This window comes from Lacerta agilis, chromosome 14, assembly GCF_009819535.1.
Source record: "Lacerta agilis isolate rLacAgi1 chromosome 14, rLacAgi1.pri, whole genome shotgun sequence".
NCBI classification, from domain to species: Eukaryota; Metazoa; Chordata; class Lepidosauria; order Squamata; family Lacertidae; genus Lacerta; species Lacerta agilis.
The window spans coordinates 41,601,859-41,615,732 of NC_046325.1; the positions used below are offsets into that span (position 1 = coordinate 41,601,859).

The following is a 13,874-nucleotide window of genomic DNA, read 5'->3' on the forward strand; positions in this document are numbered from 1 at the left end:
ACTCCTAGGGGCCAAGTTACCTTCGGCGCCCTGCCATAAAATATTTGAGGGGGCCGCCCCCAAAAGTTGATGGGAATTGCCATTCAAATGTTGTGTGTGTGCTGCGTCTTGTGATTGATTATGTGGGGCGGGGTTAACCTGGGCCTCACCAATGTTTTATTCAAGTTGGCAGCCCTGTACAGGGGTCAGCAAACGTCTTCAGCAGGGAGCCGGTCCACTGTCCCTCAGACTTTGTGGGGTGCCCGGACTATATCTTTTTTGGGGGGGGGAATCAACAAATTCCTATGCCCCACAAATAACCCAGAGATGCATTTTAAATAAAAAGGCACATTTTGCTCATGTAAAAACATGCTGATTCCTGGACTGTCCGCGGGTTGGATTTAGAAGGCGATTGGGCTGGATCCGGCCCTGGGCCTTAGTTTGCCTACCCATGGACTATCCTTTCCCACTTGGTTCACCAGGGCTCCCATCTCTTTTCCTTGCAAATGGTTTATTCCCTTCACACAGATACTTGGGTGTGTGCTTGTGCAGGGAGTGGGAAAAAGGAAGAGGCTACTAAATTCCACTTCCTGAAACAAGATGGAACCAAAATGCATCTGTCTTTCAATATTCACCCTTTTCCAAATTTCGCTACCCAGTTCTCCAGCCACATACAAAAAACATGCATATTTTGTTTGTAAAATATGAACATACAAAAGTGCATGTTATTAGGGGAAATGGTTTGCAGACATGTGCATACCTGGCAAATTTGTGTACAGAACTGTGTGTATTAGGGGAAACTCACATGCTGGTGGATTTTCATAAGGAGTTCTTGTTGTTTTTAATTGCAAACTGATGTAGAAATGTAGCAAACTGAACTGGAGATTGGAAAAAAAAGAGAAACTAACAGAGCCATCCATCCCTAGCAGAAGGTGCGGACTGGCTTCCCTAGTTCCATTCAGGTGAATTTCCTGAGCAGTGATATTTGAGGTCCTGGTGACTGGTATATGGCAGAAAGTTGCTGGGGAAGCTGCAGGGATGACTGTTGGTGTTGCTGTGTTAGTTTTTGTGACTAACGACGTCTTTGTGCATTTGAGTTTGCTCTTGGAAGAAAGTAGGTCAGATCACAACCACCATGTGGTGGTAGAAGCAGCAGTGGTATTGGTACCAAAAGATGGATCTACTAATCTGACATGGGGTGGATGGCTGCAGGAACATACTCAGGGGTTGGCTTGGTTGACCCCCACCAATGGCGTAGGCCAATGGGGGGCAAAAATACATTTCTGGGTGGCTGTTCTTCTAATAGGTAAAAAGAAAAAGGTAAAGGACCCCTGGACAGTTAAGTCCTGTCAAAGGTGACTATGGGGTTGCGGCGCTCATCTCGCTTTCAGGCCAAGGGAGCCAGCATTTGTCCGCAGAAAGCTTTCCGGGTCATGTGGCCAGCATGACTAAACCACTTCTGGCGCAACGGGACACCGTGACAGAAACCAGAACGCACGGAAACGTCGTTTACCTTCCCGCTGCCGTGGTACCTATTTATCTACTCTCACTGACGTGCTTTTGAACTGCTAGGTTGGCAGGAGCTGGGACAGAGCAAGAGGAGCTCACCCCATTGTGGGGATTCGAACTGCCAACCTTCCAAGCAGCAAGCCCAAGAGGCTCAATGGTTTAGACCATAGCGCCACCTGCTCCCCTCGAGTTCTTTCAATATACATTGAAATTAAGGAGTCGGTATTCGGTAGGCAAGTTTTAGAAGCTGGAGAGGTTACGGTATTTGGCAGGACTTCCAGAGGGATGGGAATGGGGACTTCTTTTCTTTCTTTGTATTATTTTTTACCTCATGCTTTCTAGGGTGAGAAAGGCAGGGTGAGACTAGGTTGTGTCCATAGATATATAGTCTAAATGTTTAGCAAGGAAGAAGCAATCCATTCTTATGGCCCTCAGACATTCTGTTGGCCCTTTTCTACACACAGACACATATTTTGCTGCTGTTTTCCAGTATTTACTCCTGATCTACAAGTGTATGTCAGATTCCAAAGACTGGAACACACTCATATACCCAGTGCAAGACACACAAATTGTACAATGGTGCAAATGTGCCTGTTTTATATGGATCCTCACAGCTGCCATCTATAGTTCACATCACTCACTGATTAGCATTCAACAGTGGAACAGTCTCCCTCAGGAGGTTGTGGACTCTCCTTCCTTGGAGGTTTTTAAGCAGAGGTTGGATGGCCATCTGTCCTAGATGCCTTAGCTGAGATTCCTGCATTGCAGGAGGTTGGAATCGTTGACTCTCGGGGTCCCTTCCAATCCTACAATTCTATGATTCTGTGATGTCTGTTTTTCCTGGCAGGTCCTGTCCCTGGGAGCCGATGTCCTCCCTGAGTACAAGCTGCAGGCACCCCGCATCCACCGATGGACCATCCTGCACTACAGCCCCTTCAAGGCCGTGTGGGACTGGCTGATCCTCCTGCTGGTCATCTACACGGCCGTTTTCACGCCCTACTCTGCCGCCTTCCTGCTGAACGAAGAGCAGGAGGAGAATCGCTCGGACTGCGGCTACTCATGCGACCCGCTCTACATCATTGACCTCATTGTAGACATCATGTTTATCGTTGACATCATCATCAACTTCCGCACCACTTATGTCAATATCAACGATGAGGTAGTAAGCCACCCAGCAAAGATCGCCATCCACTACTTCAAGGGCTGGTTTCTCATCGACATGGTGGCTGCCATCCCCTTCGACTTGCTCATCTTCCGCTCTGGATCAGATGAGGTAAGGTAGACAGCGGTTTTATTCGTCCTCACTATTTTGCCTTCACATTTTGGACAAAAGTTGGGTGCACATACTGGAACTGTGAAGGAGTGTTGTTCTGAGAGAGATGTCCCTATACTTAGAGGGTGGGGAAAGGGGTGGGACAGAGCTGGACATACACATACCCCCCATGGATCTTTAGGGGAATCACAGAAATCTCGTGAGGAAAGGAGTTCTTGTTGTCAAGAGTTCTCTAGGCTTCAGCATGAAGGTCACTTAACGCACTTACTTTACTTTTTGAAATAAATTTTATTAGCTGTTGTAAAAAATATTTACAATGATTATTATCAAATAGCTTTTTTGTCCAGGCTAAAACATTAATGTTGATAAAACATAGAACCAGAGGAAAAGAAAGAAAAAGGAAAGGGGGGAGAGAGAAAGAGACAGAGATAGTAGAAGGATTTAAAGAGAGAGAGAAAGAAAGAAACTAAAGATTATTTGTCTGTCAGCTGTATATAAACATTATTCAACGCATCCACTCTAATATAACACCCAGCAAGTCTACTTTCTATAAACCAACATTATCTTCAACCTTCAAACCCAAATGCCATTATTTCTTTTTTCTTTTTCACGCAAAAAGTCTATGAGAGGTTTGCAGTCTTTAGTAAATGTTGACAATGATTTCTCTCTGATTAAACATGCCATTTTTGCCATCTCAACTCAGCCTAATAATTTCAATAACCATTCCTCCATGGTTGGTAACGATGAGTCTTTCTTTCTTTGTGCATATAAAACTCTCACCACCGTAATCACATATTGTAAAGGGACCCCTGACCATTAGGTCCAGTCACGAACGGCTCTGGGGTTGTGGCGCTCATCTCACTTTACTGGCTGAGGGAGCTGGCGTTTGTCCGCAGACAGCTTCCGGGTCATGTGGCCAGCATGACTAAGCCACTTCTGGTGCAACCAGGGCCGTCTTAAGCATATCCAGCACCGTGGTGCAAAGATCCCTCTGGTGCCCCCTTTCCCAGAGTTGACCTTTTTTAAGGGCTGGAGGAGGCGGGCAGCGACTGGAGGGCGGCTCCCCCGGCGGGGAAGAGGTGGAGGCTGGACACGGCACCTCCTGGCTAAGCTGGCCGCTTTGTGCCGCAGTGGTCCTGGCAGGCAGTGCAGTGAGCAAGTGGGCCTGTGCCAAGCGAGCGAGGGCACATGTGCCGCTCCCACCAAGCGTCGGCTCAGTTTTTTCCCTTTTAGCTTTCTGCTGCCCCGCAGAATTCGGCGCCTGCAGGCTAAAAGGGAAAAAACTGAGCCGACACTTGCCGGCAACGGCACACACACCCTCGCTCACTCAGCGCGCTCATTCGGTGTTTCCTGGACTCTCCCCTGGTGCCCTCCAGAACTTGGCGCCCTGGCACCCCGTGCCACTAGCCTCAATGGGTAACACGGGCCTGCGCGCAACGGAACACTGAAACCAGGGCAGCGCACGGAAATGCCGTTTACATTCCCGCTGGAGTGGTACCTATTTATCTACTTGCACTTTGACGTGCTTTTGAATGGCTAGGTTGGCAGGAGCAGGGACCAAGCAACAGGAGCTCACCCCGTCACGGGGATTTGAACCACCGACCTTCTGATCGGCAAGCCCTAGGCTCTGTGATTTAGACCACAGCGCCACCCGCGTCCCTAATCACATATTGTACAGCAATCCAAATTCCCAGATCCATTGGCTGGAGGGGAATAGGGTGTGGTGGGAGTACCTCTCTTCCAATGGAGAAGAGCTTCACAAGTGAAGAGACACGTGGAGGTTCCTGATATCCTCACAGAAATAATATTGTGTGTGCAGCCACCACATATTGTGTCTTTATCAGCAAGAGCTGGCATTAGACCCTGGAACAAGGCACTCTGAGGATGGGGCAGAGGCAGGACCAAACTGCCTTCATTCATCTGAGAGGCCCCAGGTTGGTCTCATCACCAGCAATTCCAGCTTGGAGATGGTGGAGTTAATAGCTCATCCCCCAGTGGTTTCAAGGGGGGACTTTTAGAAAGCAGAGATCCATTGGGACAAAAAAATTGACAGATCCCCATTTCCTGCCCTGGGCAGCATGGGAAAATAGGGTTTTGGATGTGATGGGCAATTCACAAGTTCACTCGCTCCTGCCACCATGCTGAGGATTGCTCTGCTGCCAACTAGCTATATTTATATAAGGCCGTCAAACGACCTTTTTTCCTCTAAGGGGCTCAAAAACATAAAATGAATTGATAAAATTAAAACGCAGGTCCAATAGGTGAATAACAGCATCATAACTTGCAGCCTAAACATTTGCAATAGAGAGGAGAGCAAAACCAGATGAGAAAATAATTACAAAATGGCAAAATCAGGTATGTCTGTTCTTAAAGGCCTGAGAGAATGACCAAGTTTTCCCCTGGTGCCAGAATGGCCAGAGAGGCATTCCACAAGTGGGTGGGGGTATGGGGACTTATCCTGTTAGCCACCTACTTCACGTCGCTTGGGGGGGGGGATCCAACACAGACCCTCTGAAAAGAGTCGCAAGGTTTGGGCAGCCATATATGCAGGAGAATGCAAAATTTCAGGTATCCTGTTCCCAAAGTTACATGCCAGTTATATCAGTAGAGCAAAGCGGCTTCCAATCAGCCACACTGCTGTGCTTACCTGGAGGAAGAGGGGAAGGGGCTAAAATGCGGGGAGGTCAGCATGGTGTGGGCACAGCAGCAGGAGTGCTGGATTGGCTCCACCCCTGCTTTGCCCTTCCCCATCTCCCTCCAACTAAACACGGCAGTGTGTCTGGCAGGAGGTCAGGAGTGTGGCAGTGCCCCTTCCCGCTGTCCACCCCTGCTATGCGACCTATCCTATGGTCTGTGGATAGGAGTAGCCAAGCCTTGGGGGGGACCTCTGGAACCTGTAAAGGGTTTCATGCAGAATGTGCCAAGTAAGATCAGAATTCCGTGAATTTCGCTCCATAGGACGCTCCGGACCATAGGGCGCACCTCATTTTTAGAGGAGGAAACAAGAAAAAAAAATATTTTTCTGGTTTTCCTCCTCTAAAAGCCCTGTTTTGTTTTGTTTTTGAGGATCAGCTAAACGTTTTGCAGCTTTTTTTGCAAAGGGAAAAGCCCTGGGGTTTTGGGGTTGTTGTTTTTTTGGAGGATCAGCTAAAGGTTTTGCTGCTGTTTTTGCAAAGGCAAAAGGCCTTTTTTGAGAATCAGCTAAAAGTTTTGCAGCTTTTTTTGCAAAGGGAAAAGCCCTAGGGTTTTTTTTTTTTGTTTTTTTTTTGAGGATCAGCTAAAGGTTTTGCAGCTTTTTTTGCAAAGGGGGAAAAGCAAAGCTCCTTTTGCAAAGGGGGAAAAGCAAAGAGGAAAAGCCCCATTTTTATGGGGTTTAACTCACATTTCTGAAAAATCCTAAGGAAAGGGAGCCATTTCTACTGTTTTCAGACAGATAATCTAATCAGCCAGTCACATGTCCTGGGGAAACAAACAACCTCCCTCTGCAGCACATTCAACAAAGGAGGGCGGGGCTGAAAGGGAGCCGGGGACTCTTATCTCTCTCCCGATCTCTTGCTGATCAGCTGCTGAGGGGGTCCTTTCAACACTCCCTTTTCTCTTTGTAAAATAAAAAGCACAATTTGCTTTTGGCCCCTGGGCAATTCAGCTCCAGGGACCACCATTCGCTCCATAAGACGCACAGGTATTTCCCCTTACTTTTTAGGAGGAAAAAAGTGCGTCTTATGGAGCAAAAAATACGGTAAGTTTATCCATGGTGGTTGTGTGTGTGTTTTTTTCCCCTGTTGGAAAGAGCCCTAAAACTCCCAAAAGTGTAGATTTGGGGCTCAAGAAGTATCATAATAAAGTCTGCACACAGGTGCATTAAGAAATGGAGGGGAAATAAATGATGTGGGGCTTATAATACACTTCACTTTAGGAGAAATAAAACGGTACAGTGACTGTAGAGTAATGGTTTCTGTCCCGGTGTAGTCATGGGGCTTCCTGCATTACAGTTTTCAGATTCAACACCTTCCTGTCACCCTCACACTTATTTTTTAAATTGCAAATAGTATTCAGATGTCTTGTTACTCTCTTTCTTTCTTCATCCCCTCTCCAGACAACCACCTTGATAGGGTTGCTGAAGACAGCGCGACTCTTGCGCCTGGTGAGAGTTGCCCGCAAGCTGGACCGCTATTCCGAGTACGGGGCCGCTGTGCTCTTCCTGCTCATGTGCACTTTTGCCCTCATTGCCCACTGGCTGGCTTGCATCTGGTACGCCATTGGCAATGTGGAGCGGCCCTACATGGAGCATAAGATTGGGTGGCTGGACAACCTCGGCGACCAGATCGGCAAGCGCTACAACGACAGCGACCTCTCTTCTGGCCCCTCCATCAAGGACAAATATGTGACAGCCCTATACTTCACCTTCAGTAGCCTCACCAGCGTGGGCTTTGGCAACGTCTCCCCCAACACCAACTCCGAGAAGATCTTCTCCATCTGTGTCATGCTGATTGGGTGTAAGTGCTCCTGAGCCCTCCCCTTGACCCAGGGGTGAAAGGAGTATTTTCCTGCCTGGGTCACTTTCCTTTCTGAATATAAATTTTACCTGTTCCCAGTAGACTTTCCATCTGGGAAAGCAAGAGTCGCTGTAAGAAGTTAAGGACTTAATTCCAGCCAGGCAAAAAAGATTTCTGAATTAGCAATATGCATATATCCACACATAGCAATGGTTATGCAAATCTGTGCCCTTTTCCCCCCTCCCCTTTCCCTTTTGGTGATGAACAAGGGACCAAGAACTCTCTCCCAACATCTGTGATGAAGCTTTGATGCAGAAGTAGCCAGTCTTGTACTTTCCACATGTTATTGGACTACAGGGTCCATCATCCCTGACCATTGGTTATGCTGGATGGGGCCAATAGTACCTGGCTTCGACAACATCTGGAGGGGAACAGGTTTTCCAACTCTGCCTTACTTTAATAGTAGACATGTTCAAATCGAGATGGTGGAAGTTGGTTACCCTTGGTTTAGGCTTCCGGATCAGGCAACATGGCTCCCAAACAAACAAACTTGAACATGGCACTTCAATCTTTTAAAAAATTATCCACCATCTCTCTTAGTGTTCACAAGTCATCTTCTGATGAATCTGTGAGCTCTCAAGGCAGTGTCATCGGTAAGATATTGTAGGCAATATCTTACCTACAATGCATGTTACCTACAATACATGCCTGCAATGCATGTTGAGGTGGGGCTCAAACATTTCACACTCAGTTTCCACCATCCCAGACAATGGTCCCTTCGCCCCTTAATGCTTACCCGTGTCCTCTTGTTTCAGCTCTCATGTACGCCAGCATTTTTGGCAATGTCTCTGCCATCATACAGCGCCTGTACTCGGGTACGGCTCGCTACCATACCCAGATGCTGAGGGTGAAGGAATTCATCCGCTTCCACCAAATCCCGAACCCGCTGCGCCAGCGGCTTGAGGAGTATTTCCAGCATGCTTGGTCCTACACCAATGGAATCGACATGAATGCGGTGAGTCAGAGATGATGTAGGTTGTGTAGCACCTTGGAGATGAGAGGTGGTTAGCTATGTAACTGGACAGCTCAATAGACAAGCCTAAGATAGCTAAGTAGATAGGTTTCTGCAAATGCAGAATACAGCTGGATTTTACCCAGGTTCCTCCCTTCACAAGATTGGCCAGAACTCCTTGGCTGTCCAGCCTGCCTGCCAAAGATCTCATAAATTATATTCTCATAAAGTGTAATACCTGACAGCCAGGGCAGAAAATCCTCACAAGATTGATAGCCCAAAACAAAACAAAACAAAACAAAACAAAACAAAACACAAAGCAATATTTATTCATCAGTCAAGAACAGAAGGCTGTGCATGGTGGGGTGTCCTCTGTGGTTTGGTGTTGAGAAGAGGACATTTTTTTTACATTTCTACCCTGCTTTTTCACTTCAGAGAAAGCACCCAAGGCAGTTAAGGGGCAAATGCTTGGTCTCAGAGATTGCCATTTGAAGGACTGTGTTGTAAATTGTACATTTATGCATGCAAACCAGATACATTTGTTGACCCTTAAAAGATGAAGAAGTCAGGCAGCAACACCAAGAGTACAATCTTACGTGTGTCTACTAAAAAGTAAGCCACATTGTGTTTGCTTATTTGCTTAAAGCATTTGTTATGCTGCTCTTCAATAAAAAAAGACGCCCAGGGCAGCTTACAGACCAATGAACAAAAAAGAAAGAAAATGAAAGAAAGACAGTCCCTACCCTGAGGCCTACAATAAAAAGGCATGGCACAAAATTTAAAAAGAGAGGAGGAAATAAGAGGAAAAACGCAAACTCTAACACTAGTTTTTAAAGTTCCAAAGTTGTTACAATGGCCAGCTGGGATGAAAACTGATCCAATGGCCTACTCGGTTAGAATTCTTTCCAGCTTTTGTAGGACTGGGCAGAAAATTTAAAATACTGTATGTTATATATTATTTAATACAAAAGTTTATAAAGACTGCATATGGCAAGCACCAAACTTAGAAAGCGTTCACCATTCCCTCCTGCAGGTATGCGTCTTACAACATAAATCTTGTATGCAAAATTGGCAGATCAGTTAATCAACCCAGACTCATGTACTCAATCCGTTAAAAATCATTTCATCGAGCTGCAACTCTACAATTTTTTTTTTTTAAATTAAGTTAGAAAGGAAAGGCTTATTAAACTGCTTTTCTATCGGATGTAAATTGGAAGTTTGGAAACTATGGAATCTGCACATGTCCTAAAACCTTTAAAAGGTTGCATATGTACTCCCTGTAGGGACAAGCCTATGATGTCGTTCGCATGAGTTTTGTATAGATTGAGGCTGAATTCGGAGGCTGTTTGCCTACAAAACTGCCTTGCTACCTGGTCAGCCTTTATTGCGCAAGCATCGTTATTTGGCAGCAGCGTAGTATTGTCTGAAATGGTGTGTGAAGTAAGATGCAAGATGGTTTCAGTATGCGTGGAACTCGGCCCAGATCTATTCAGACTATACGCTTAACTACGTACACATTGATTGTGTGAATTGGCTTGAAACGTAACAAGATGGATATTGGCAACAAACAAACAAAATAGTGCTGGAAGCAAACCGGAGTGGGCATCTTCATCCTCCCATTGTGGCTGCAAATCCTAGCCTGAGAAACATAATTTGAGGGGACCTTAAAGTGATGTTAAGAGTCCCCAGGTCAAGCAGACATGCCATGTTGAGCCAGTTCGCAAGGAATGACATTGAGGTGGAAACCTAAAGGCTATAATTCTAAGCTGGGTCTGGTTTTTCCTGGGTGTGAGGAAGAGGCTCCAAAGCCATATTGATTCAGCTTTTCCTCCACATGGCTGGTTGCTAAGCAAAAACTGAATAGGATGGTGCCTAAATAAACTTCAATCCATTTTAATTAGTCTGTTGGGAAAGGGAGTGAAGGGGATCAATAGCGAAGCCCAAAGTAGCATTTGAAGAGGAAGGCCTCAGTAGACACCCCTTGAAGGAAGACAGAGCACTTCTCACTTGGGGGGACGACGACGGGACTTTCCACATTACAACCTAAGGCAGCCTTCCCCAACTTGGTGCCCCCACTTCAAATGTTTAGGGCTACAAATCCTAGCAGCTCCAGATACCACGATCATGCGTGCTGGGGTGGCTGTCTAGAATTGTAGTTCAAAACATCTGGAGGGAACAAGGAGTGCATTCATCACCAATATAGAGCAAAGGAGATCCCTTGTAATAATGCCAACTGCATTTTTGAAGCTGCGGGATAAACCTTGAGGTATGACTTCCGAATGTATGTATGATTTAAGTGGGGGAAAGCAGCGGTGTTTAAATTTGCCAGAATAACTCTGCGCTTTATTTTGCAGAATTTTTTTAATGAACTAATCTGGATTGTTTTGTGTGTTTTTGTTGCAGTTGTTTTCAGGTGTGTGTGTGTGTGTGTGTGTGTGTGTGTACACACCTAGAAGGCACCAGGTTGGGGAGGACTGCTTTAAAGCAAACTCTTGGAAAACTGGCTAAACCAAAAACCTTAATGCCAGTTTGCCACTCGATTATGCCCCTACCCCTGCATTCCACTAATGTTCCAGATGAACCATATGCATCCATCTTTGCAAATATTGCTCAGAGATCTCTATCAGAATTAAATAAGTTGGAGAACTGTAGCTGCCAGGCCCTTTCCATATACTGCAGAAACTTGTTTGCTGAAATAGCGAGTGATAGCGCAGATTTGGAAGGTGCGTGAAATTTGTTTGCGACAATTAAAATTGAAACCACAATTTCATGCAGTGCATTCTTGGTCTGAGGGAACTCAATGCAACAAGACATAGCAATGAGCAAGAAATATAACTTGGCTCAGAAGAGGACAATACAAAAATAATTATTAGCAGAAAACTAAGGCAGACAGCCCTTCCCTTTCTCCTTTGTTTCTTGGTGATCCTTAATCCCCCCCCCCCAAAAAAACCTACTCCAGAATGGATACCTATTGATATAAACTCCTTTCCTCAATTATATTTTCCTGTCCTTGGGTTCCAGGCTCAAGGAAGTTTTGAAGGCAGCCCTGTATCGAGAAGTTTTTAACATTTGATGTTTTATATTATGTTTTTATATTCTGCTGGAAGCCGCCCAGAGTGTCTGGAAACCCAGCCAGATGAGTGGGGTATAAATAATAAAATTATTATTATTATTATTATTATTATTATTATTATTATTGCTATTATTAGTTTTCCAGCCCTTAGGCAAGATATGTGCCGTTTCTAACATCCACAATGGATATTTGAGCCTTGGCGGTCAGTGCTAGTTAGAATCATATATCTGTAGAGTTGGAAAAGACCATGCAATGTGGGAATCCTTTGCCCAATGTGGGACTCGAACCGACAACCCTGATATTAAGAGTCTGATGCTCTACCAACTGAACTAATCCTATAACTAATCCCCAATGCACAAGCCAGAAAGAAATGCAACAGACAGGAAAAATATGCGCGCCCATGTATAATACACAACAACCGATAAAAAACAGCCCACTTTTAAAAGCCCATAAAAATTGGTGTTCCCATATACCGGTAATATGCATCTATCCATGCAAGCAAGATCTGTACAAATACTCCAGGGCAGCTGTTAAGAGAGATATAAGGTCTAAGATATAAAATAAATGTTCATAAATGTACCAGGCAAACACATAAAGATAAAGGTAAAGGGACCCCTGACCATTAGGTCCAGTCGTGTCCGACTATGGGGTTGCGGCGCTCATCTCGCTTTACTGGCCGAGGGAGCTGGCATACAGCTTCCGGGTCATGTGGCCAGCATGACTATGCCGCTTCTGGCGAAGCAGAGCAGCACACGGAAACACCGTTTACCTTCCCGCCGGAGCGGTACCTATTTATCTACTTGCACTTTGACTTGCTTTCAAACTGCTAGGTTGGCAGGAACAGGGACCAAACAACAGGAGCTCACCCCGTTGCGGGGATTCGAACCGCTGACCTTTTGATCGGCAAGTCCTAGGCTCTGTGGTTTACCCCACAGCACCACCCGCCATACATAAATATATAAACCACATGTCTGAAACAGTCCTAAAGCCATTTTGACTCTTTCAGTGACCTCAAATTTTCCTCTGCAGTTTGGATGGAAATGGGAAAAGCCTCTCCATTGTCTCTGTGCTCACAAATCCTGCCTTAAGGGCACATATGGGTATGAATAGGGTGAGCCTGTGACCTGGGCTCAGGAATTAAGTATTTATCATCACAAAAGAATGGCCAGGCTGTCCAGGTAAACCCATTAACAGGTTTCCTGCCAGACAAGATTCTGCTGTAGACCACCCCTTCTGTGATGTATGTATGATGTATTGGGGGGTGGTCTTGAGCTACAGGGTGGCAATTTCAAGTCTATATAAGGGCTTGTGCACCATTGTTCTGGGTTCCTCTTCCCTCCTGTGTAGGGGGGTGTGAGCACCCTGTTGCAACAGTTTAATAAAGATCATACTTACTAAGCTGTTTTGCTTCTCAGTATTCTCTGGTTGGCCTCTGTTATTTTCTCCTACTGATAGAGAATCTACAGAAGGACTCTATACGGGCTCTTGGGTACCCCATAAGGGAAAAGGAGCAGGTTTTTTTTTTATTATAACAGAAGCAAAGTCAAATTCCTTCATAATGGCTATCAGGTAACCACCCTTGCTTCATTTATCTCTTCTCTGAAGAAACATTTTGATCAAAAGCTGGAAATCTAGCGGTGTAGGAAGAGAATATAAAAAGACAGATAATTGGCAAGCAAACAACATTTGGCCTGTGCCTCAGCAGAACAGTTTGGAAGCGTCTCTGTAAGCTCACGGAAAGCCTTTGCCTTAGTTCATTACAGATCAGCATGTCAAAAACAGGCTTCCACCTTAATTTTATCCGTCTATATACTGCCAGTTGAATCAATTCCTGCACAGGGTATGGTTGTGGGATAAGGTGAAGCAGTGAGAAGAGAGTGACAGCAGCCCCTTTCATAGACCACCCCACCCACTCACATAGGCCTGCTTTCATTCCCACTCAGGTGCTGAAAGGCTTCCCCGACTGCCTGCAAGCTGATATCTGCCTCCACCTCAACCGCACCCTGCTCCAAAACTGCAAGGCCTTCCGAGGAGCTAGCAAAGGCTGCCTGCGGGCCTTGGCCATGAAGTTCAAGACGACCCATGCACCACCCGGGGATACACTGGTGCATTACGGAGATGTCCTCACCACTCTCTATTTCATCTCGCGCGGCTCCATCGAGATCCTCAAGGAGGACATTGTGGTGGCCATCCTAGGTAAAAGAGTTCTCTCTGGGAATGGTGGGCTGGAAGGCCTGTTCATTTGTAGGAAGCAGCGGTTGCCCTCGGGCAGCCGTGGCAAATTGCGTAGAATGATAGAACTGTAGGATTGTTTTGTAAATAGTCTTTATTATACATCAATTTACATAAAAATTAAACAATACACTTCAATATACCATACATACAGTACATACACTACCTACATACATACCCAACGTAGACACACCATAAAAATTAGACTTGCAACTCTTCCCATTGTGCTGTATTACAGTTGTAAATCTGTATGCATTTCATTTTTGTTATTCTACTTTTCCCTTTTTTATCCAGACAAAT

General features: G+C 45.6%; 1 protein-coding gene across 4 annotated transcripts in view; it reads left to right on the forward strand.

Moving 5' to 3' along the window:
- Window positions 1–13,874, forward strand: part of KCNH6 (potassium voltage-gated channel subfamily H member 6) — a 114,242-nt gene that overhangs the window by 88,664 nt on the left and 11,704 nt on the right. For all 4 annotated transcript variants that reach the window (XM_033170342.1, XM_033170345.1, XM_033170343.1 and 1 more), the window contains 4 exons: window positions 2,336–2,761; window positions 6,858–7,257; window positions 8,073–8,272; window positions 13,286–13,538. In XM_033170342.1, the coding sequence (XP_033026233.1) occupies window positions 2,336–2,761; window positions 6,858–7,257; window positions 8,073–8,272; window positions 13,286–13,538 (1,279 nt within the window). The remainder of the gene's footprint in view (window positions 1–2,335; window positions 2,762–6,857; window positions 7,258–8,072; window positions 8,273–13,285; window positions 13,539–13,874) is intronic.